Source organism: Ruditapes philippinarum, unplaced genomic scaffold, assembly GCF_026571515.1.
Source record: "Ruditapes philippinarum isolate M1 unplaced genomic scaffold, ASM2657151v2 ctg1868_1_1_1_1, whole genome shotgun sequence".
In the NCBI taxonomy this organism is placed as follows: Eukaryota; Metazoa; Mollusca; class Bivalvia; order Venerida; family Veneridae; genus Ruditapes; species Ruditapes philippinarum.
Genome location: NW_026852163.1, coordinates 94725 through 116506, shown reverse-complemented (window position 1 = coordinate 116506; position 21782 = coordinate 94725). Strand labels below are relative to the sequence as shown.

At 33.7% G+C, this 21782-nt stretch overlaps 1 protein-coding gene across 1 annotated transcript; it reads left to right on the top strand.

Moving 5' to 3' along the window:
- Positions 1–1561: 1561 nt before the first annotated feature.
- On the top strand, positions 1562–21122 carry LOC132751017 (uncharacterized). The gene is made up of 8 exons (XM_060741119.1): positions 1562–1691; positions 5474–5827; positions 10883–11191; positions 16815–17168; positions 17840–18163; positions 19168–19320; positions 19730–19766; positions 20538–21122. The coding sequence occupies exons 1-8, from the start codon at positions 1562–1564 to the stop codon at positions 20716–20718; spliced, it is 1842 nt and encodes a 613-aa protein (XP_060597102.1). The 3' UTR covers positions 20719–21122.
- Positions 21123–21782: the final 660 nt, after the last annotated feature.

Here is a 21782-nt window from a genome sequence, read left to right as displayed (position 1 = left end):
TGTCAATCTATTTACCCCCAAGACTACCCCAACACGCTTAAACTGACATGTTAATATGAACTTAATTTTACATTGTTTACGGGAGGTAACTATGCGAACATTGAATTATCTCCCTTCTGAAGAAAGGAATATCACACGTACGTGCCAACAAGTAATCAACATAATGGCAATGATTATAACTGAATGGAATGATAAATAAAAAACTGTATTTATTTTCTATATCAAGTAAAAATATCAGGTCTCAATAAATACGTTAAAGGAAATAATCTATATCCGAAATACCAAAGGGGCCCGACACACATGGGTGTGTTCATATATAGAGTAATTAACTAACACAAGCAATTTGAGAAAAAATATAGCGACAAATATTTTATATAGTCTCTATTGAAAATTTAATTAAAAGTCCCTGATAGCAGTATAGTATACAAGAAACCCCAAAAACTACATCTTATTTATTAATTCCAGGTGTCACACTACTGCAGGGAGTTAATTCCAATAATGACGTCGGTTTTTACCTAGTTACTACCCTTAGATTATCTCTGACAGGGTCGCATGTTAATAAAGCTTTCCAATTTAGAAGCTAATTTCCATTATTAAGTTTCTTGAGATGTCTTGGGGTAATTAGACCGACCCGACTTGTATAGGAACAAAATTAATCTGTAATATTCTTATGTAAACATGAAGACAACAACGACAGCAGACTACTTTGATTATTAACCTATTTTAAGAGGAAAAATAAACAATCACAAAAGCTGGTATGTCCAACAACATTGACCTGGCACTTTTGAATTTGACCCTGTAGCCGGTATATTCCGTAAACGTTACGATGTATACTTGTAACTCGATATGAATGTAAATATACAATTGTTAAAATGGTATAAATTAAAAGTCCCTCTTAGCGCAGTTGGTAAAAAGAATGTAGACGTAAACTGGTAGGTTCAACGATTTTCTTTTTTCTTTCTAAATGCCATTCTTTTTAAACTATCGCAAACCTTTGTTGTGTGTTCTATCTGTAAATATTTAATAACTGTCTTATCGCGTGTATGCGCTAAAGCATAAACGATTGCATAATGTCACAGAGAACAGTAAAAAAATACGGTAATGAAAGAAAAAAAAATGTATTAAAACACCACTTAAAAGATATTTTATAACCAGGTGGTAAAACGATTTAGAATTAATACTTGCAAGTAAATTAAAGAAAAATCATAACGTGGTGTTGGTAGGGAATCGAACCAGAGACCTTCAGATCGGCAGTCCGACATCTTGACCAATACACCACACCTCACTGACGAGTGAAGTAAGCAAATAAATAGATATATTTGATAGATGCTGGTCAGTGTTTATTCAAATGACCTTTACGAAAGATAATGAAGTGCCAGGTCAATATTGTTGGACTATAATGAAGTTAATATTCAATGGGCATACGACGGATTTTGTGAATTAAATGAAAATGATGAGTTATTTTAAATTTTTAGACTTAAGTCAATATAAAAGGATCAAAGCCTGCCGAAACGTTTTTCCTTCAATTTTCCAAAAGTTTTATAAATGCACTTTGGCCCTTATGGCACTAGACCGTCGAAGGTCAACTTTCGCCCTTATGGCACTACACCGTCGAAGGTCAACTTCCGTCCTTATGGCACTACACCGTCGAAGGTCAATATGCACGAAGAAAACTCAACGGCCGTTGTGGGGTAGTGATAAGCATACTGTTAAAAGAAATATGTAATAACTGAAATAATATTTGAAATTCATTTTGATATCATTACATACAATTTACATACATTACATCAATTAATTCATAAATCAGACCCAATCTCGCTCTCTCTCTCTCAAAAAAAATCAAACTAAGTGAAAAAAAATGTAAGCAGCGAGCTATTTTTCTGGTGACATTTTATATAATTTTAATTAAAGTAAGGTATTAAGGTAATTAGCATGTTCTTATGCACTTGTAACTCAATACTTTCAGACATAAATGTAAATCCAGCTTTAAATGATCTGAAAAAGATAAATAAAACAAGGGTGGTAATTGGTGGCTTGCACCAATTACTTCAATTATAACTTTTTTTTCCATTTCGCCATATAGTCAGGATATATCTATGTGTTTAAAACGTCTCGAAAATGATTTTTTTAAAAGTGGGAATATTTTATATGAATTTTATATGGGTATTATACTATAGTTATAATGATGGTAAGACTTTTTAATTCTATATTGTTTTAAGTGTTTGCATACCATAAACTCATGATCACACAGCAGTAAAAAAAAACAAGTATGCGGCAGGTGTCCGCTTGGCATAATACAAATGTACTGCGTTGTCGACGTCCTGTGTTACACTAGTACCGCGTTAACGTATCGTACTGGCATGGCTCGCACTAAGTCTTTTTATTTAAAACATATAAAAACGAAGTTGACCGTAGAAGGTCTAGTCACATTTAGACATGTGTGACATAATCATTATATAGAACTTGTTATAAAGAACAGGAAATTAAAAATTGAATGCATCACAGGTCAGCGCAAGACAGATTTACTTCAACTTTCTGAAAATAAATCCAGCCAATCTCTCGTGAGGCTTTTCTCACCCCCTCTCCTTTTTTACCCGCCTACTCCCCTTTTCACCCTTATCTCTTTAATTTCCATATGGGCCGGTTTTAGGTAATAGATATACCATTGCTGCGTTGACGATTTCTGGGTTTGCGTAAATTATACCATAATCACGTGACCTTTCTTTTGCCTTAACCTCACGAGACGAAGTCGAGTGAGGTTGCATAAGAAAGGTCACGTGATTATGGTATAATTTACGCAAACCCAGAAATCGTCAACGCACCAATGGTGTATCTGTTTTAACCTATAGCTCCGCCCAGAAACACTTACTCCTTCGATCTTCAAAACTGAAACTTATACCATAGTCTGGGTATGGTATAATTTACGGTTATTGGAAATTATACTTGGAAGAATTTTACATAAGAAGCGCTGAAGAGCTATAGGTTAATTTTTATTATTTCACACATTACGTGTCCTTCTCCTTTCGCTGTCCTTATGTCCACTCCCGGTTTTGGTTTGGTGCATTCTAGGTGCGCTGCTTAGGCGTGTCGGGGGACTGCGTCCTGTGAACGTTGCCTTTGCCTTGTTGATCTTCATTCTTGTTTTTTTTTGTTAAACACTGGCATTTTTTTACGGAGTCGAGCGACCCAAAAGTTCTACGTCCCGGTTTGACCAAGCCTTTACTTAATACAATTTGTTTTCGTGAGGCGAATGGCTTAGTTACTGTTGTCACATATAAATATTCATATAGCGTACTCATTGAACAAGAACAGTTTTCAAGTAAGGTGTGATGTTAAACTGTTGCATTTTTATTACACAGAAAGTAACTAGAGATTTCATGGGTTGACAGTTATTTCATGAAAAAACATGATTTGAAAACCTTGATATATATATCAATTCCTGATCAAGTTCTCATTAAATATGAATAAGACAATGTATTTCGGAATTATTTTTTTTAGCTTTTATTACATGTTAGCCATCAATTTGATCCTTAATTGATTCTTTTCAGGTCCATTTCTCGGAAAAAAGTTGACATGACTCTCTCGTCGGCGTCTAACCTTGTCGTTTTTAATTGATCCTTTTTAATTAATTGAAGGAACTATTCTCATTGAAATGATTATATTTTTAAGATCAGTAATCTTCAATTTGATCACAATAAACTGGATTATGTCTGTAAAGCATTTTCAATGTGTCACAGATGTCTCAAAAAGCGTATTGCAAAATAAAAAAAAATATGTTATTGTTTAATATCTTTTTAGCTTAAAATGTTAAAGTAAAAAGTTCAAACATTAAAAAAGAAATTTTCAGTGGATAAAAATGCATTCTTTCCTTTCGAACAGACGAAAATACATTTGACCTTATAAACAGCGCTTACATTTCTACTGATAACGACCAGCATAACAGAACGATACAAAAGATAAGTTTGAAGTGCGCCATCATCAGTATAAAACACCATCAGTATAAAAACCAATGTATTATTACAAAAATTGTATGTAGAATGTCAGGAGTAGCAAACGAACAAAGATCCATGTCCAAAGGTGTTGAAGTCTGTCCCCTGCAAGATATTCGGGTAACGAGGCAAGTTACAAATATCGTTACTTATAAAGTTCTCTTTAGTTTGAATAGACAGATGTGCTTAAACAAACACACAATCCATTCTAAGATATTGTATCTATTGTGCAGCCTGGTATCTTGAATAAAAATTGTCTCTTATCAAATGTTTTGTACCATTACATTTAAGATACCGGTATGATGTGATGACCACATTTAGTTTTGCTTTAGGTTGATGTGCTCGACATTCAAAATACATATTGATTATGGAGTACCAACATCATCTCACCATGCTTCTGTCCTTTACAAGCAAATCTATTGCACTCCTTTCCAAACGTTTTGATCATCTTGCATTAATAGGGGCAATTTAGTCATTTTGAGACGGTGTCTAACAACCTAAATGCGCCATTTTATGCTACATTAAATAAAATATTGTATTTGTGCGATTTTCTAGCTTCTTAAATCACACACATGTCTTTTAAATCCTTTAAATTATTTAGATAATCCATTTTTATCAAATGTATTTAATCATTATCTTATCATACACAAAGCGTTCTCAAACGAAGAGATACAGCTGCTTTTAGGCTTAAATCATTTATTATTTCTTATGTCAGAATATTGTACCATGAAGTGACTTAAAATACTTTCTATGCTCTTTTGCTTTTTATCCATAGAGTAATATGCTTGTTTTGTAGTTCACTTTGCATAACATGACACTTTGTTTAACATTTCATAATAAATATTTATTTTAAACTGGACTGATTTGACAAAGAAAACATTTATATAGAGGATCTTAAGTAAAATATTCTTTATTAAATAGGTAAGTATTGTAGTTAAAGGACAGGGGTGTCAAAATCACATGTTTCTATATAACTAGAGTATTTCAACTTTTAATTGAACTTATTTAACCTTCTCCATAATGCGATCAAATCTCAGTAGTTGGAGACTTTAGCAAGACTCCGTCTTTTCAAGACGTTGAACTGTGTGGCCCAATATATATATTTTAACTACATTTCAACCTTGCTCTAAAAGTAATAATAAAAGTTTAAGTCAGTTTCAGAAGCATAACGGTGTCATAGAAACTAAAACGTACATTAAATGTAGGTCGATAGAGATATATTACCAACAATGTAGTTGATATACTGTTGTTGATATGAATAAATTAAAATTAATATTATAATTATTCTTAAATTGCTATCAAAAGAGTTACATAATAGATAAATCTTTAAACACTTGGACGAAAATTATTATAGCTTCTTAATAAGTTTGGCACTCTGCTATGTGCACCTTGTTTTAACTTAAGGGTTATTATTGAATTTAGTAATTACTGCATTGTAAAAATATTATTGTAATGTAACATCATTTATTTCTTTTTCTTTCAAGCATTTGCATGTCTTTCAACAACTAAAGAGTACAAACAAATTGGAGATAATGTTACACTGCAGTTCCAAGCAACGACAACAAACTTTAGATACCCTGATTCATACGTGGTAAATTTCATTTTGTTTGACAATGGTAGCATCGTTTTAGGTGTGAGCTATAAAAATGGTTATAAATATGGATCATTTGATTTTGGTCCCTGTGAAAACTGTAAATTCGTTGGTAATATAGATACTGGAAACCTTTCTCTAAGACTGGATAATCTTCAAACCTCAAATGGCGGTACATACAGACATGAAGTTAAGGTTTCGGAAACGAGCGAGGAAATAAAAGAATGTATCACTGTATATGTTTTAGGTAAGACTTACTTTTAGTTATGGGCATTTTTTCCGAACTAAAACTTTGCTATTTCCGAAATGCGGAAACTCTTAATAATGTGTAATATCATTATAATAAAAAATGATTTTACTATTGCTCATTGTTAAGAAATAAATAATAAAATTCAGGTAACAAATTACACGAGCACAATGATTGTTGCTAACAAACTGTTTTAATAAGTATAAAATGTTACCGTACCCCACCCACTTTAATCCATTATTTGACCATTTCCCTAAAAAAGGCCTTATTCATATATCCGTAATATTCAACACAATAAGGAGCTGTTATCAAAGTTTACCTAAATTTTCTGAAAAGTATATTAAGGAAATAGATACCAATTCTGAGTGCATTGTTGTAGAATAATGCACGGTTTGAGTTCAAATGCGTAGTAATATATAATCACGAAGGCCGATAGGTCTGAGTGATTAATTACAAAGCATTTGAACGAAAAACGTGCATTATTTAAGAAATAATAAATCCCAAACTGTGATTTTATTGCTTAATTACATCACTGTTTGGAGTTCGGATGCGGGGAATTATATCACGAGTGATATAATGATGCGCCTCCGAACGACAAACAGTGATGTTATCAAGCAATAAAATCACTGATTTGGATATGTTATTTCGATTCTAACACGACATCAACAAATAATTGCTGAAGTACATGATAATAAGCTAAATTACGCGTGACTTATGGTCAGCGCGTCACATTTTTAGTGGTTACGTCACGTGTATAATGATTACGTCACATGTCTAAATATAGAACGCCAAACAGTGATTTTATAGCATACTAACACACACTTTCGGTTTTTCTATGTTCAATAGGGAAAAATGTGGGTCGTGTTAGAATATACAATAATGCAGAAAGAATTAATATCTATTTCCATTCTTACAAGTCAAGAAAATTTATAATTATTATTATAATGTTGGACTTTATGTTTGGTGGTTAAATTTGTTTTCGCCTCAGAGTTTCCAATAGAAGCGTTCTTTAAAGGCTGTTACAGTGGTATGAAAAAAACTGTCGTTAAATCTTCCGTGTGTAGAAACATTTTGAGAATAACGCATTTTGAAAACGTTGATAAAACTTTGTTTGTTTATTTTATTTCACTCTATAACTTTTCAAGTGAAATAAAAATTATCAAAAGTGAAATTAATGTAAAACTTAACTCGTTTGTGAAATTAAGCGTACTTGATTTCATTGTTTTGCACGTGCTGTTTGGCGCTACATTCTGACGTCACGTAAACAATACTTAAAACGTCTGTACAGCGTTAACGACTGAATAAAAGATATTGGTGTTCGGATTCATTTTCTTAGTTAGACCGTTTTCTTTCATTCTAGATAGTTTTCACAACAAACTTCGACAAAAATTTGGTTTTATTATATCAGATTTTTCAAACAAAATGTTCTACCTTAAGTGTATATAGAAGTCAGCTATGGTGTTCACAACGCACGAGGTCTTTATGATAAGTTTGTAGACTGGCTTGAGAGAAGCAGGGCGTAATGCAATATTTAAGAAATAATATATCCCAAACTGTGATTTTATTGCTCAATAACATCACTGTTTGGAGTTCGGATGCGGGGAATTATATCACGAGGGCGTAGCCCGAGTGATATCATGATGCGCATCCGAACGACAAACAGTGATGTTATCAAGCAATAAAATCACCTATTTGGATATTTTATTTCGAGTCTAACACGACATCAACAAATAAATGCTGCCGTACATGATAATTAGCTAAATTGCGCCTGATTTGTTTCCGTACTTGTCAGCGCGTCACTTTTTTAGTGGTTACGTCACGTGTATAATGATTACGTCACATGTCTAAATATAGAACGTCAAACAGTGATTTTATAGCATAATAACACACACTTTCGGTTCTTCTATGTTCAATAGGGAAAACGCGGATCGTCTTAGAATTTATTCATATATTCTACATACAAAATATAGTTCATTTGTTTTGTGTCACAGTACAAAAATCAAGTTATTAATACATCTAACAATTAACAAATGAAAGTGTTTTAAACACATCAACACACATCAACGTACCCCGGGACATGACGACATTAAAACACGCCAAGACAACGTCATATTCAAAAAGCTACAAGTACTTTTCGATGTATTGGACAGGTAGACGGACACAATTTTCATGCTTGTAAATCCACTTGAAGAATGTAAATTTCCAATCGCTAGTTACTGTTTCTGCAACAACAACTTGCATTCATAGCATACCAATCTCAAAATTTTGCGGAAATTAAATCATGATTTAGCTCAATGTCGCAACATTATCCTGTCAATTTACGTTAACGCTACATTGTTTCTTTATTTAGTATAAATATTACTACAAGGTTAGCTTTTAAAAAAGCTAGTAGCGGCTCGCTTCTTAATTCTTTTCAAGGGGTGTGTTTAAATGTAAAAATGACAGTTCTGTTAGCTGAAGAGACTTCAGCGAACATCAAAATAAAAGTGAAGTCAACACTGGCCCGGTGCCCGATGGCCAGTGTATATAAGTTCAGGCCAGTGTAAATTTAAGAAAATTTTGTTAATTATTTAGTAGAATAAATTCAAAACTGGAATTCGGGCCAGTAAATTCAAAATCTTAAACTCATTGACTGAAAGTGACATATAAAGTTCTCTCAGTTTAACCAAGATGAGTATGAGTATATATGAAGGTGCATGTAAACAGATAGAATGAAGAACCTATGTCTATGCACATTTACTATATGGCCTGTTGACCTTGACCACAAAATGTTAGATAGGTAGATTTCATAAAGATGTCTCTTTATACAAAATTAAGTTGTAATACATGTATGTTATTTAGTATTGGAATGAGAGGCACAAGTCCTAAAGTAAACACAAGTTGTCAATCAATTCAGCCAGAAAAAGCCGGGATCCTATTAAAAAATATAGGGATCCCGGAAATTGACCAGTCTAAGAAGATGTTTTTCAGATAAGCCGGGATCCTATTAAAACATATAGGGATCCCGGGAATTGACCAGTTCAAGAATATAGTTTTCAGAAAAGCCGGGATCGTATTAAAATGTAAATAGATCTCACGGATTGGCCAGTTCAAGTATATAGTTTTCAGAAAAGCTGGGATCGTTTTAAAACATATAGGGATCCCGGGATTTGACCAATTCAAGAAAATAGTCTTTGATTTTTCCAATTAATTAGGCATATAATTATAAGTATTGTGATTTCCGCATTTTAAGTTTGTTAATAAATAGCTCTAAATATATCTATATTCTAAGTTAAATTAATTTAACGTTCATTATATAAAATAAAAAAATAACGTTTAATGGCCTTTCATTACGACAACAATCAACACAAATATAGTTCATTAGGTTTTTCCTCCATATCTTATACGATCCCGGATCCCGGGCGTCCCGGATCCCGGTCAGTAAATACATACACTCAATACCGGAAAGGATAAAATGACCGGAAAAAAGGAAAAATAAAAAATGCACAGAACCAGATGTACACTTATTTAATTAACCAAACGAAAACTTACTACAGAGAAAACAGGTGAAATCGCTAAATCAGAAGTCAGTGTAAATATGATTTATTGAAAAGAATTCATAAAGACAAACATTTTAATCATCATTATATCTTTGCGCTCAAAACAATACTTGCTGATTTTTAAAAATGGCGTGAAAATTGAAGGTTTTTTGACGCTATGTAAGATTAAATTTGATTGGCTAAATAATTTTGGATCCTAGCCCTGATAGATAAATTTTGTAGAAAGCTGGAAGCCAAGCTTCGATTAAATTTTTGGATAGCTTCGGAGTTTTAGGTTGTTTCTCAGTAAAATCCTACCGTAATACCGGCTCGCCGTGGCGAGCCGGCATTATGTTAAAAATATTTAGTTCTCCAGATAACGTTACTATGACTACATGTTGCATTAGGTATGATCATGGTTGGATAGGTAAATATTTTTCCAGACAATATTTTACAAGTTTAGTATGAACCGGGGAAAGATCCTATTAAAACGATAATAACTAAAGTCTATTAAGTTATTAATCTAATTGAAGTCAGATCCTAAATAACGCCACGTATAAGGATCTGACGTTTAGCAATAGGTTGTCACTTTCTCGTGATTTTTCAAACAGCAAATCATCAGCGAGCTTTCACAATTATGAAAGCGGTGCGGTAATTAATACCGATAGTAGAAATTCTAGCTCAAATTTAAATATGGGTCATATGGGGTCAAAATTGTAGGGGCACACAGTCCAAAGATGGTAAACGTCGTTAGCACTGTAGAGATAAACACTTTATGCTCAAATTTCTTTAAGCGTAGATTGTTTCTAGTTTCAAGCTCAAATTAGAGTATGAGGCATCTAGGGTAAAACAAAGAGGTAAATATCAGGTTTGTCAAAAATGTCGTTACAAAAATTTTTTGCACAAGTTTTAATATGGGTTAGCTGGAGTTAAAAACTAGGTCACAGAGTCCAAATGCGCGAATGTTTTGCAATCACGCTAACTTAAGGTTACATACATTTCAAATATGGAAACATGTCAGAAAGGTTATTTTGATTTCTGTATCAGATTCAAATACGGGTCATCTTGGGTCAAGAACAAGGTCATACAGTCAAAATATGGAAAACCCCTTTTCACATTACCTTTTTCAGATGCAGATACATATATGATAGTTTTGATATCATTTTAAAATTTAAGAAATTGCATCTGCTTTTCATTCATAGTAAACAATATTAATTGTTCTTTGTAATTTAATGCCTTGATTATCAGATGAGCGATATACCGGTCATCATGACCCCGTTTGTAGGTTACTAGTACTAAGGATATCATTTTGTGGTAAGAAGCAATTTATGATACGAGTATAAGAAATTCTTTATAAATATATTTTGGTTCAAATTTATCAAAGCCATACTTTCTCTTTTCAAATGTTCAATCATTAACTTTACTCAAATATGACATAATCGTATATTTAGGGAAACAGACATTATCGTATATATAGGGAAAGACAACTATAGTCGATTGTAATTATTGTGACTAATAAGATCTTTCTTTTCCCCAGGTAAACCTGAAAAACCGACAATACAATATAGAACCGATAGTATTGAAGAATTGGATGTTCATCTGATCTGTAGCAGTAGATCAACTACTTATCCCTCAGATCATGACCTAAGTCTCCAGTACGATTGGAAAGTGGACACAGAACATAATCCTGTAGAATATAAGTACACATTCCGAAATATGATGACCATCGAAAATCCAGATAATCAAGATATAAACAAAACGTTTTCTTGCAAGGCTACAGAGTCTGGTTCTGACGTTACTGGTTTGACTTCTAGTTACAGTGATGAGTTTATGATTAACATGTCATGTAAGTAACAGTTAATTATACATTAAATGTCAAACGACCTTGTTATATGTGAACCGGTTGAAAAGAAGTACATGTACAAAGTTTCTAGTTTTTAAGAATCTAGGAAACTACTGTCTTATAGCATGGCATTTATATAATTATTATGTTTTCTTTTTTCATAATATAACTTCAGCAAATTTCGAAAAGCCAACAAAAATAGCAAGAATTTTACTGAAACAGACACATGCTGTCTTATACAGACGACGTAGCCAAGCTTTTGTTTTCTTCATATATTTTCATAGACCATCTTCACCAAGAAGATATCAAGCCAATATTGCTTTTCAAATGCACCAAAATCGTTTAGGGAACAACGTATTGTGGCAAAGATCTCTATATCGAATAAAAAGATTAAATGCAAATTATAAAAAAACACACACACACACACACAAATCGAGAAAAAAATGTCCATCTAAATCGACAGGGTTTGTTGGTTATTTTTACGCATATATGGAAAACTGGTTCTGTAACCTACGTTGATGCACTTTTTCCCGTGATAACTTAGGTTATTTTCTAGGCATAATCCTGCTATGAAATGTCCTTGTTTAAAACCGAAATAACGAGAACTGACTTGGCCCGTATTTGATGTGCTAATAGATTTTTTTCATCTCAACCCAATGAGCACTGAATAAAAATGAAAGCAAAATGCTTGTTTTAGAAAATAACCCACAGGAAATGCCTGTTTATGATACTGATAAGGGCGATCCTAGCGAGGATCCACTCCCAGTTATCACCAAAGTAAACCATAGGAATATTAAATCTTATCCAATATTGTCGATCAACTGCTGTTGTACATATTCAAGGCCAAAAAGTAAAAGTTATCTTATATCGAATAACATTATATACATTGCTATAAAGCCTGTCACATATGCTTATGTAAACATTACATTGTCGCGGGTCGCTTTAAGATAACACACGTGCAGCACGAAAATACATACGACAAAAAACAGGTCAACATTCGATAATGCAAACTGCGTCGACGTAGAAGGTCGCATGTTACATGGTTGCAATAACGTAGGCCATTTAAAAGCCCAAATGCGAAGGTTGGTCTTGCATTGTCATTGCATGCATGACAGGTCAACGCAAAACAGACGTACATCAACTGTTTGAGAAAAAATCCAACCCATCATACATCGGACTTTGTTTAATACTGGCGCTTTTTACGTAGTCGTACGACAAAGCCTTTACTTGAATCAATTTATGCAATGCGACAATCGGAACCACTTGGCTATTATTCATAATAACCTCGGACGTTAACGTATTGAAAGTAGTTCTACCACGTGTTTTATACGTGAACATAAACTTTGATAATTTTGCAAAGCGAGCACGGGATTTGCTGTAGTGGTTGTTTGTTAGTCTATTGAGCGTATGTGAACGTGGACTTTTGATGGGTTGTTTATTTTTACGTAATATGTTGTACTTGCGGCGGACATGACTCGACGGTCTATTGGAAGTGCTCGGGTAAAAACTATCTAAAGTTGTAGAAATTGTAGCAATATTATTCGAGCCAATACTAATCTACTATGTTGTTCTTTGTGTTGCTCTATGATCTCAAAAGATGAACGTAAATAAAAATCAAACGAAGACGCAAAGTCTTGGCTTTCTATAGTTGATATATCGCGGTAGTTTAAAATGAATGTCACTGACCGAAGAGTTGAAGTTTAACACAAATGGTTACACCATCGATTATAGTTAAAACAATTTGTTTAAATAACACAAGAAAAACTGCACACCGAAAGGAATCCTAGTTATGCCCCCACAGAGTGGGAGCATATAGCGTTGCACTTGTCCGTCCGAGTGTCCGTCCGTACGTCCGTCCGTCCGTCCGTATGTCCCGTAATCTTGTGAACGCAACTCCTCTTAAACCGAATGGCAGATTTTGCTTAAACTTCCAGGGATGAACAACCTTAATGTGTAGATGGTAGTAAAGGAAGGAATTTTTGCTGCGACCAAATTTAACAGAATTATGGCCCTTTGTTGATTTTTTCACTATATACTATGCAGAAATTTTGTGAACGCAACTCCTCTTAAACCGGATGGGAGATTTTGCTTAAACTTCCAGGGATGAACAACGTTAATGTGTAGATGGCAGTAAAGGAAGGAATTTTTGCTGCGACCAAATTTAACAGAATTATGGCCATTTGTTGATTTTTTCACTATATACTACGGTATGTAGAAATTTTGTGAATGTAACTCCTCTTAAACCGAATGGCAGAATTTGCTTAAACCTCCAGGGATGAACAACGTTAATGTGTAAATGGTAGTAAAGGAAGGAATTTTTGCTGCGACCAAATTTAACAGAATTATGCCCTTTGTTGATTTTTTCACTATATACTATGTAGAAATTTTGTGAACGCAACTCCTCTTAAACCGGATGGCAGATTTTGCTTAAACTTCCAGGGATGAACAACGTTAATGTGTAGATGGTAGTAAAGGAAGGAATTTTTGCTGCGACCAAATTTAACAGAATAAAGGCCCTTTGTTGATTTTTTCACTATATACTACGGTATGTAGAAATTTTGTGAATTTAACTCCTCTTAAACCGAATGGCAGAATTTGCCGAAACCTCCAGGGATGAACAACCTGAATGTGTAAATGGTAGTAAAGGAAGGAATTTTTGCTGCGACCAAATTTAACAGAATTATGGCCCTTTGTATATTTTTTAGCTATATACTATGTAGAAATTTTGTGAACGCAACTCCTCTTAAACCAGATGGCAGATTTTGCTTAAACTTCCAGGGATGAACAACCTTAATGTGTAGATGGTAGTAAAGGAAGGGATTTTTGCTGCGACCAAATTTAATAGAAATATGCCCTTTGTTGATTTTTCACTATATACTATGCAGAAACTTTGTGAACGCAACTCCTCTTAAACCGGATGGCAGATTTTGCTTAAACTTCCAGGGATGAACAACGTTAATGTGTAGTTGGTAGGAAAGGAAGGAATTTTTGCTGCGACCAAATTTAGCAGAATTATGGCCCTTTGTTGATGTTAAGTTTTCAACTTGTGGCACAAGTAGTCCAAAAAATATTTGACCTAGAGTCATAAGATTGACAGAACAGTGGCGTGAGGGGGCATCCGTGTCCTATGGACACATTTCTAGTTTAAGTAACTATTGTGTAGAAACTATCAACAATTTTAAAGAAATAATCGTAATTGATTCGAGTAAAATTTAGAATAAAATGCAAAAATAACTTTTATGTTTATTTACAAATTTAACAGAATTATATATGGCCATTTGTTGATTTTTTTCACTATATACTATGTAGAAATTTTGTGAACGCAACTCCTCTTAAACCGGATAGCAGATTTTGCTTAAACTTCCAGGGATGAACAACGTTAATGTGTTGATGGTAGTAAAGGAAGGAATTTTTGCTGCGACCAAATTTAACAGAATTATGGCCCTTTGTTGATTTTTTCACAATATATTATGTAGAAATTTTGTGAACGCAACTCCTCTTAAACCGGATGGCAGGTTCGCTTAAACTTCCAGGGATGAACAACGTTAATGTGTAGATGGCAGTAAAGGAAGGAATTTTTGCTGCGACCAAATTTAACAGAATTATGGCCCTTTGTTGATGTTAAGTTTTCAACTTGTGGCACAAGTAGTCCAAAAAATATTTGACCTAGAGTCCTAAGATTGACAGAACAGTGGCGTGAGGGGGCATCCGTGTCCTATGGACACATTTCTAGTTTTAGTAACTATTGTGTAGAAACTATCAACAATTTTAAAGAAATAATCGTAATTGATTCGAGTAAAATTTAATATAAAACGCAAAAAAATGTTAATGTTTATTTACAAATTTAACAGAATTATGGCCATTTGTTGATTTTTTCACTATATACTACGGTATGTAGAAATTTTGTGAATGCAACTCCTCTTAAACCGAATGGCAGAATTTGCTTAAACCTCCAGGGATGAACAAAGTTAATGTGTAAATGGTAGTAAAGGAAGGAATTTTTGCTGCGACCAAATTTAACAGAATTATGGCCCTTTGTTGATTTTTTCACTATATACTATGTAGAAATTTTGTGAACGCAACTCCTCTTAAACTGGATGGCAGATTTTGCTTAAACTTCCAGGGATGAACAACCTTAATGTGTAGATGGTAGTAAATGAAGGAATTTTTGCTGCGACCAAATTTAACAGAATTGTGCCCTTTGTTGATTTTTTCACTATATACTATGTAGAAATTTTGTGAACGCAACTCCTCTTAAACCGGATGGCAGATTTTGCTTAAACTTCCAGGGATGAACAACCTTAATGTGTAGATGGTAGTAAAGGAAGGAATTTTTGCTGCGACCAAATTTAACAGAATTAAGGCCCTTTGTTGATTTTTTCACTATATACTACGGTATGTAGAAATTTTGTGAATGCAACTCCTCTTAAACCGAATGGCAGAATTTGCTTAAACCTCCAGGGATGAACAACCTGAATGTGTAAATGGTAGTAAAGGAAGGAATTTTTTCTGCGACAAAATTTAACAGAATTATGGCCCTTTGTTGATTTTTTAGCTATATACTATGTAGAAATTTTGTGAACGCAACTCCTCTTAAACCGGATGGCAGATTTTGCTTAAACTTCCAGGGATGAACAAACTTAATGTGTAGATGGTAGTAAAGGAAGGAATTTTTGCTGCGACCAAATTTAACAGAATTATGCCCTTTGTTGATTTTTTCACTATATACTATGCAGAAATTTTGTGAACGCAACTCCTCTTAAACCGGATGGGAGATTTTGCTTAAACTTCCAGGGATGAACAACGTTAATGTGTAGATGGTAGTAAATGAAGGAATTTTTTGCTGCGACCAAATTTAACAGAATTATGGCCCTTTGTTGATTTTTTCACTATATATATTGTAGACATTTTGTGAACGCAACTCCTCTTAAACCGGATGGCAGATTTGTTTAAACTTCCAGGGATGAACAACCTTAATGTGTAGATGGTAGTAAAGGAAGGAATTTTTGCTGCGACCAAATTTTACAGAATTATGGCCCTTTGTTGATGTTTAGTTTTCAACTTGTGGCACAAGTAGTCCAAAAAATATTTGACCTAGAGTCATAAGATTGACAGAACAGTGGCGTGGCGTGAGGGGGCATCCGTGTCCTATGGACACATTTCTTGTTTTAGTAACTATTGTGTAGAAACTATCAACAATTTTAAAGAAATAATCGTAATTGATTCGAGTAAAATTTAGAATAAAACGCAAAAATAACTTTTATGTTTATTTACAAATTAACGGAATCATAAAAAATAAAACGTACGCTCAAAGTAGTTCGATAGGGCTGTATCACCCACACTGTTTTCACACTGTGATTATGACAGGTGTAAATAAACATGGCAATAACAATCATATATATCCCTAATACTTTATGTATTTATTCTTAAATTGTTAGGAAAATGGTGTTTTAAAGCCGCCTGCCTGTCTTCCAACAACTGACCAAACATTTTGAACACAAATTTTTGCACGCTGACTTGTGCACGCTGTTTAGTTTGGGGTTCATAGAACAAATGATAATTACTATATTGCAAAGTTGTTATTGTCCTATTACAAAAATTGTTTCTATTTCTATTTTTTACCAAGCGTTTGCATGTCTTTCAACAACTAAAGAGTACAAACAAATCGGAGATAATGTAACACTGCAGTTCCAAGCAACGACAACAAACTATAGATATCCTGATTCATACGTGGTAAATTTCATTTTGTTAAACAATGGCAGCATCGTTTTAGGTGTGAGCTATGAAGATGGATATAGATATGGATCATTTGATTTTGGTCCCTGTGAAAGTTGTGAATTCGTTGGTAATGTAGATACTGGAAACCTTTCGCTAAGACTGGATTATCTTCAAACCTCAAATGGCGGTACATATAAACATTTATTGAAGGATGAAGAATTCAGCGAGGAAATCAAAGGATGTGCAATTGTATATGTTTTAGGTAAGACTCGATTTTATATGTAAGGGAGCAAACTATACTAATCTAATAGAAATACCATATTTATTTCACACGTCACAAGATTGAACCAATGGACTTTCTGCATTTGCACAATGTGAATTCCGAATATAAATCATTATTTGACCCAATATTACCGATTTAGCTTAGACAATATTAGAAATTAAATTTACTGATTAGATTTTATCAAGTCACTTACAAAGTTGCATATCTGAGATTTGAATATATCGAAATTATGAAATTAACCAAGAAGTAACAGAAACTGGTTCAAATTGTGATGTATGTCTTGAGTTTTTTTATTTTACCCAGTACAGTATACTCACAGTATTTGCTATACCAAGTACACTAATACTATACGTCGCCGTAGAAGTCAATTCTGGCGTTGCTCCATCTCAGAAAAAGTTGTATTTGAGTTTATGAAGAGGGGAAAAAGAAGTAATCTATTTAGATTTCTATTTTTGAACGAGACTTTGTACCTCAGGCAATTTTTCTCGATTTAGTTTTGAATCGAAATCCGATTATATACGGCGTACAGTTCCATATCGTGAATATGTTACTATCGTATATTTGTAGAGAAAAAAAAAAACAACTTTGGTAGATAGCAATAATTTTCTTATGATATTTTCACGATTAGTTAAATCTTTTATTTCCTTCAGGCAAGCCAGAAAAACCGACAATACAATCTAACAACAGCAACAACAACGGTAGTATTGAAGAATTGGATGTTCAGCTGACATGTAGCAGTAGATCAACTACATATCCCTCAGATCATAACCTAAGTCTCCAGTACGATTGGAAAGTGGACACTGAATATAATCCCCAAGAATATGAGTACTCAAAGACAAAGAATAAATTGACCATCAAAAATCCAGATAAACAAGATATAAACAAAAAGTTTTCTTGCAAGGCTACAGAGTCTGGTTCTGACGTTACTGGTTTGACTTCTAGTTATAGTGATGAGTTCATGATTAACATGTCATGTAAGTAACAGTTATTTATAGATTCAACGTCAAACGGCGTTGTAATATGGGAACCGATTAAAAAAGTTTCTAGCTTTTTTGTTTTAGAATCCTACTTATTAACCAATCGTGAGGCATTTATAGAAACTCTTTGTTTGCAATTTCTATAATACAACTTCAGCAAAATTCAATTTGCAAACACAACTAGCAAGCATGGTTACTGACATATTCAAACATCTTAGCCAAGCTTGTTTAGGGTTTTCCACATACATTTCACATAACATCTTGACAAAAAGAGAACAAGTCATTTATAGTTCCTCTAGTTTACTAATTAATTCACAAATTGTACATTAAGTATATGCAAGAAATATTACGGCATTCATCGAGAAAACAAAAAAGTCTTACCACAAAACGTAAATCCATTTCATCTGTTTCAACGGTTTTGGTTCGTTGATTTTTTAAATATTCTTAGGTCCACAGGTTCCGTAACACCTTCGTTTTTATAAAACATAGACAAAAACATATCTTATTTGTAGTGTTGCGTTGTAGAGAAGGGTGTGCAAAACGAAACTTGAATTGATATATCTCATTAACAAAGCTCTTCTGATATCCTAGCTGTCACATTAGTATTATGAAATTCATTAATTGGAAATAAAGACATTAAGAAGTACGGTCACCACTTGTAAGTCTATGGACGGACAACGTTACGGACGGACAGCGGTAAATACATACCCTTATGCCCACATGTGTGGGCATAAGATCCAATTATGATTGGTTGTAGCATATAGCGTTAACGGCGTCTGACATTATATTACATCCTTACATATTGCACATCTTACAAAAATAAATAAGACCTTACGGAAGTAAATGTGATGCGCAATATATTCATCATAAAATACACATAAACCTTTTATTTAGATCATATCCCAAATAAGTTCCTTATGTGGGATTTTATAATTGGCAGTTTTGATTGGTGAATAACTTTTATTCTCTTTTAAATTAATCAAAATATTTTTTTTTAACAGACACGAAACAGTTGGAAATTAATCAAAATGAAGCTGAGGACGGCACATTCACCAGTTGGGTGATAGTTGGAATTGTTTTTGGTTTTCTCACCATAACATTTGGAATCTGTGCATCTTGGTTTGCTTTCAGGTGGAGACAAGCTGTTTCAAAAGGTAACATATCTGAGTTGCTGATATTCAAGACGGAGATCTTTTCATTATATAGTACTGTAAACTGTGCATGAAAGTGGTTTATAACTTGTAAGCTCTACATTTTTACAAATACTGACTTAAAAAAATGTTAGAAGATAAAGCCATTATTTGAGTTTTGTTTTTAAAACATTTTACATTCATAAAATAAATAAATAAATAAAAAATTAATAATGTTTGCACAAAAACAAAAAAAAAATTGGAAACAAAGTGATCCCTCGGAAGCATTAATCACAACAAAATTACATGAGAATTGCAGACTCGGTTAGATTGAGTCTGTACATGAGGGATAATTAATACGTGCAACATCCCTCACATCCCTAGCACCGAAAACACTGGTTATACATGTGAATTATTATGATTCTCTTTTCAGGTGCAGCGGAGTCAAACGGAGAACTGACAGCACAAGCGTAAGTCTTTTAACTATTTTTACTAAGAGCAAAAAGCCTAAAACATAAAATTTGAATTTCTTACATAGATCAGCTAGGTCACTTAAAACAGAAAGATATGCAAAAGTCAACAGATAAGAAATATAATCAGAAATAAATCGGAAATAATATTTTGTGTTTTTCTTAGACTGATAAGAGAGAAACACTTTACAACGCTTACCGATTTTGGGTCATATTTCACAATTTGATGAATTATCCTGGAAAAACTGAAAATGCTGAGAATGCACTTTTCAAATTATCAATTTTTCACACAAAATAATGGACTAGATTTACAATGAAACATTCATCTAGAAAAATTATTTCCAGTCCCTTCATGTCAAAAGCCTCAGTGGAGTCCCATTAGTATTGCTTTACCAAACGGTATTCATAATTGTCCAAAATACTGCTACATTTGAAGCATACTCCTGTAGAAATTTTATTTTCGCATCAACACAGTGAAGGCATGTGTGAGGACTTTAGCTTTTCTGGCGGAGGAAAATCTCAGATGTCCCTGCATGATTTATTTCAGGCACGGGCTGGCACCTCTAACCACCGACGTTCCGTAAGAAGGATAGCTTCCGCAAATGAAATAATCTAAACTCCTTGGTGGGATTTGAACTTACAGTGGTGATGGGCAAGAGATGTAATGTCAAAGACGTAAATCAATTGGCAACGGACTCCCCGAAACAAGTGTATAATAAAACACCAATTTAAGTTTATTAACAAGAAATAATATTCATTTACGTGTTTCAGGGCGTACGTGAACAGTGATATTGTTTTGCAACATGCTGAATCGAGCAGGATCCGAGATGAACACATAATTGAAGCCGATTCTGTAAATCTTTACACAGACCTAGCCTATTACTCAAGGGATGAACAGTCATCATACGAAGTTCTTAGAGGAAACAAAGGAAATGTACTTTTTACAATTTAATATCTGTGCTGTACGAAATGCAGATTTTGATTGAAACGTGACTAGTTGAAATGAAATTACAATGTTTACTTTTCATTAAGACACATTTTTAGCTTACCTGTCACAAAGAGACAAGGTGAGCTTTTGTGACAGCGTGGTGTCTGTCGTCCGTCAGTCCGCCCGTTCGTGCGTTAACTTTTTCAATCAAATGACTGCTCCTCTAATACCACTTGCCAAAATTTAATGAAACTTGGCAGGCATGTTTTTGCATAATGCTCTAACAAAGTTTTTAAAGACTTATATTCCTTGAAGAACTCTGGTTGCCTTGGCAACCAAAATATCAAAATATCTAAAAATCACAAGGCCTTGAGCCTTGATATTTGGTATGTAACATGATCAAGTGGTTCTCTACAAATATTGTTCAAATTATGCCCCTAGGATGAAAAAGGGCCCTGCCAGGGGGCTTATCAATTTAAAGGAAAACAATATTAAAATTTTCTTGGCAAAAACCACAAGGCCTACTGCTTTGATAATTGGTATGTCACATCATCTAGTCGTCCTCTATAAAGATTGTTGAAATTATGCCCCTAGGGTCAAAAGGGGCCCCATTAGGAGGCTCATCAGTTAAACATAAAGTTATTTAGGGAATCTTAAAAACTCTCCTTGTCAAAAACTTGTAAAATCATATAGTAATCCTCTACATAAACTGTTCAAATTATGATCATAGTATCAAAAAGGGCCATTAGTGCAGGCCAGGGGGTCATTAGTTTAACATAGAGTTATACAGGATTTAAAAAAACAAAACTCTTTTGTCAAAAAAAAACCCCACAAGGCCTAGAGCTTTGATATTTGGAGTGTAACTTCATCTAGTGGTCCTCTAAAAAAATTATGCCCCTATGGTGAAAAGGGCCAATTTTTGGGCTCATCAGTTTGACATGGAGTTATATAAGAATTTTAAAAAAATCATCTTGTCAAAAACCACTAGGCCTAGAGCTTTGATATTTGGTATGTAACATCAACAAGTGGTTCTCTACAAAGAGTAAATCATGCCCCTAGGGTCAAAAGGGGCCCGATATGGGGACTCA